The sequence below is a fragment of the Cupressus sempervirens genome, chromosome 3, assembly GCF_028749045.1.
Source record: "Cupressus sempervirens isolate cs-2001-9-10 chromosome 3, ASM2874904v1, whole genome shotgun sequence".
Classification (NCBI taxonomy): domain Eukaryota; kingdom Viridiplantae; phylum Streptophyta; class Pinopsida; order Cupressales; family Cupressaceae; genus Cupressus; species Cupressus sempervirens.
In genome coordinates this window covers 881,514,251-881,518,447 of record NC_143120.1, presented here as the reverse complement: position 1 = coordinate 881,518,447, position 4,197 = coordinate 881,514,251, and the positions used below count along the sequence as shown (strand labels likewise).

The 4,197-nt window shown below is 37.8% G+C and overlaps 1 protein-coding gene across 6 annotated transcripts; it reads right to left on the bottom strand.

The window, feature by feature from the left end:
• Window positions 1-281: 281 nt before the first annotated feature.
• Window positions 282-3,896, bottom strand: LOC149569611 (uncharacterized). 6 transcript variants are annotated; one of them, XM_089822308.1, is made up of 6 exons: window positions 2,737-3,896; window positions 2,248-2,651; window positions 1,379-1,682; window positions 1,150-1,228; window positions 855-976; window positions 282-723 (listed from the first exon to the last, which is right to left on the bottom strand). In XM_089822308.1, the coding sequence occupies exons 2-5, from the start codon at window positions 2,599-2,601 to the stop codon at window positions 970-972; spliced, it is 744 nt and encodes a 247-aa protein (XP_089678434.1). In that variant the 5' UTR covers window positions 2,602-2,651; window positions 2,737-3,896; the 3' UTR covers window positions 282-723; window positions 855-969. The 6 variants fall into 6 exon arrangements, with proteins under 6 accessions (XP_089678434.1, XP_089678436.1, XP_089678437.1 ...); XM_089822310.1 differs by having other exon boundaries at window positions 1,150-1,216; XM_089822311.1 differs by having other exon boundaries at window positions 1,150-1,216; window positions 2,248-2,639; window positions 2,737-3,841.
• Between the last annotated feature and the right edge of the window lie 301 nt (window positions 3,897-4,197).

Below are 4,197 nucleotides of genomic sequence, written 5' to 3'. Positions count from 1 at the left end.
TTTATTAACAATGTAATACATATACAAACACTTCTAAATTTCATAGAAATTGTTTCTCAACATTCTTACCAACTGAAATGAGAAATCACTTCAACACAATACAAATACTAGCACTTCTAAGTTTCATAAAAATTGTTTCTCAACATTCTTACTAACTGAAATGAGAAATCACTTCAACACAATACAAAAGGAAACAAGTATTAATTTTTTTCCTAAAAAATGAAAAAAAAGAAGCTAAAGCCAAATGAAAGCGAAAAAAGCTCCTGCCCAAGACCAGTGCAAGGATTAAGAAAATATTTTATAAAATGAGACGAGGCATTCCATAATCAGCATCTGCAGATGATACAGAGTAAACTCTTTTATGACAGCCATGGAATTCCCACGCCTTACTGGATGTACAATGAGCATAGATAGGAGACTTTTCACTCACTGGTCTCCCCATTGAGATTTTTTTGGACAATTTGTACTCCCTCATAGTGTTGGTACATTCTCCTGATCAGTAACAACCCTAATACTACCACCTGAAATTTTGAGTTTCGTTTAGTTACTGTTCACATACTAGTTACTTTTCACATACACTCAATGCCATGCAAATTTTGTAATAGAACCCAACTAGCATTTAGGAACGAACATATCACTTTGAATAAGGGCAACTTTCACTTTTGGGATCAGAAGTGTTTTTGTTTGTGCTGGTGTTTGCAGCATTCTTGACCTTTACAGCAGCTGAAATAGTTTTGCAAAACAAAGAGAGAATTAGAGATAGCTAAATTTATTATCATAATCAAAACAAACATTATCATAGAAATGAAAGGAACTGTATAAAAAATAAAATATAAACATTTTTGGTTTCTTACCATGAATGTTCATGTCCCTTTTGTGAAACTCCAATACCTTTGGAGAGATGACTATCAAGGTTCAGTGGTGAAAGTTTGAATTGCATTTCCACAACTTTGATTTTCTGTTAATCATTTACCATCTAAATTTAAAAAGAAAACATTAGTAATAATGAATGGTAACAATGACTTTCATTTTAGTGGCCAATTGAAAATCTTAAAATTTGAAAGGCGAGATAATACAAAAAATACTGCTAACAAATTACAACAAATTTTCTATTCTACACAATGCTCAAATGAAAAGGTCAATGTGCACCTCAAATCATCAGGGTGATCCAAAAAAGAAGAGACACATCCTACTTCCTCTGAATCCATTCCAAAATCTATAAGGAAATCTGACATAAATTTATCAAATTCGACATCAATAATAGGAATGCCAGCAAAATCCAATTCACTGTAAGTAACAGAGGCATGACCAGTGGGTGAGAGTCCTAAAATTCATAATGGAAAAAGTTCCAAGCAAAACCTAATAGGCTTATAAATACCTGCATTTAATGATTGAGATGTTTGACTCGACTCATTTGATTGCTTCAGAGCTGATTTGATCGCATGCAATTTAGTTTGACTCCCGTCAAGTTGAGTTTCAAGCTCTGCAATGCGATCTTGAAGCCTTGGTATTATAACCTCGTGCAACCGTCTTTCCAAATCCCTTGGTGAAACACAGAATTTTTCTGTATTGAATTCTTCATCTCTTGAAGAATTATTATCTTCCTCTGATTCTGCATTACACGTAAACCCATCCTCTCTCAGTTGTCCACAGACAACATCAGCACAGCAATCTGAGTCAATCTGCAAGACCGTTGAAATTCTAAGGGTTATGCTGTGTGATCATAAAACACCAATGGAAGATCTTAAACATGATACTGAAAAAACTTGAAACTACTTTATAGATATGTTAATAAAACTTTAATACAATAGATAACACTCATAACCAATCAGCACTTGAGTCAATGTATGTAAAAGGGTACAAGGCATCTTCTAATTTATCGTCTATCTAGTTATGTTGAACGTATCCTCTAGGCTCTAGCTATACAGGTATATTGTGACTGAAGGTATCATTTCATTTTGCTTGTCATCAATTCGAAACATTAGCATGTTGTGAGTCTTATACTTTGGCAATGCATGTCAAGCCATTACCCTCGTGATAATTTTTACAAACTTATACACATCCAAGTGCCAAGTAAACGAATGCATTGTGCTCCAGAGATAAGATGACTAGAATCAAAGTGACTCCTATCAAAACAATTCAAACAGAGAAGTTGTGCTGTGTGCACAAATTCAACATGGGCAGCATGGCTTTAATATCTATCCGAAACAGAAAAAAAAGAGAGCAGTTGAGTTTCTAATAGCTAACCTCATTGATTCTAAGAAATCTTCTCTGGTGGCTAAGAGAATGCAAGTTGAATCCAAGTTTCTCCAACTCGGCTTCAAGCTCTGCTTCAACACTAGTCACGTTCTCCATTTTTTTGTCGGGGGTTTTACCTGGAGTTTTCTCAATCACACATGCCTCAGTAGACAATGCATCAAGACAAGCAACAGTCTGTTGCCAAGTTTCTAAACCATTAAGAGCTTCATCAGATACGTCTTTCAGGGTGCATGAAGCTTGCATTTCTAGTTCTCCCTCTAGTTCCTCAACCCTTTCTTCTTTTTGTTTTATCAAACATGTAAGCATCTCCATTTCACTCTTGCTTGACATGATTGTGGACATTATGCCAATGCCAACTCCAAAACAAACCAAACGATAGCCTACACATGCATCTGTGAAATATAAATATTGTAAATAGAATAACCTTAATAAAGGAAACAATTCTGAAGCTAAAAGAGGAATTACAATTAATCATACCTGCATTCCTTGAACTTTGGCTGCATTCTATTGGCGAAGGAAGTTCAGTTACGGGTACAGATACATGCCCATCACTGTTTATGGCATTGTGAGAAATTTGTCACAGGAAATGAAAGCAACAGAGGAGAAATCTCTGCTCCCATGATTTTACTCCCATCATTAACAAGAAGAGGCCCTTGCCTTTGCCTTCTGCACGAGACGCAACTACTACTGTCAATTTCATAACTATAGAGACAGCTTTCGAGGGAAGACATAGGCTTGCTAATAGCCACCCTTAAAACCCTTGCTCTTCCCCTAAACGTAGAGGGTCCTCTTTTTGAAGACACACATCTTCTCCCAAACCCAAATTCGCCAACATTGCAATCTACAAGATCCTCAAAATGACTTTGATGGAGAATCTCTTGCTGCCTTATACTTTCATCTGATCGATCTTTGTCATTTGCCGGACCAGGGTTGCTGTTGACGAGGGCAGATTCATTTTCCATGACTTGCGATTTAGGGCAAACCATGTTCCAACAATTCGCTAAAAGCCCACAACCAGCAGCCGCTAAATCCATCCACATTTCCATCAATTTCAGGCCTGCAATTACCAATGCAGAGAATTTCTTCCTCTCCATGGCCACCGATACAACCCTATATATTTCCCCTTCTCCTCTGGCATCATAACTCATTCTCAGACATTTCCAGCAACGTGGTTGCTGCACCAGCGCTCTCAGACCCCGTTGATTTCTCACGCCGCGATCTCTGCCGTTGCCTCCAACTTTTCAATTTTTAATGAGGTGATCCAGTTTGGTGAATACCAAATCCCTCCATTTTTACAGGCGATAGAACTCGGTATAATTCCCAATTGGGGATATGGGCTTCCCGGCAGGACACATGTGGATTAATCAATGTATCTGCTTGTGAAAAGAAGGAATGAGCGAGCGTAAGAGCTCATGTCCTTGCGCAACACTTCCTTATGACTGGTTGCGCCCAGGAATTGGGAGAGATTGTGATCAGCCACCGAAAGTGATATTTAACGTTCTAGCAAATTTTGTCAGTGCGGGATCCAACAAATTAAAAGAGAACGGCATTGCAGTATTGGAACTTCAGCCACTGGAAATCTGCAGTGTAATGGCTTCTCGTGTGCACAAAGAAAAACATCCGCCAGAGCCTCGAGTCGCTGGCTTGTCTTAATTTAAAGTGTTAAATAGAGGCAGAGCCTTGAGTTGCTGGCTTGTAATGAATGAATGAAAGATTTTTACTGAAGTTCACGAGGTCATAATTCTAGAGACCCACATAAAACTCCTAGTCAGTCTGATGTGATTTCTCTAGCATGTCTTTTTTGTTGTGAATCTGCATAAGTAAAATGACCCTCTTGAGGAGTCTTGGTCCTTCGAAAATGTATTTTATATTGTTCACTTTTAATGTTTCTTTGTGGAAGCTGTGAATGTCTTCCTAAGCTATCCTCCCACTCTTTCT

What these genes read in the sequence shown, in the direction of transcription:
- LOC149569611 (XM_089822305.1), bottom strand. Translation starts at nt 2,601, where the DNA reads ATGTCCACAATCATGTCAAGCAAGAGTGAAATGGAGATGCTTACATGT. An exon ending in GATTTCTTAGAATCAATGAG is followed by an intron (nt 1,683 to 2,247) that starts GTTAGCTATTAG and finishes ACGGTCTTGCAG; the next exon opens with ATTGACTCAGATTGCTGTGC. An exon ending in ATCTCAATCATTAAATGCAG is followed by an intron (nt 1,229 to 1,378) that starts GTATTTATAAGC and finishes AATTTATGTCAG; the next exon opens with ATTTCCTTATAGATTTTGGA.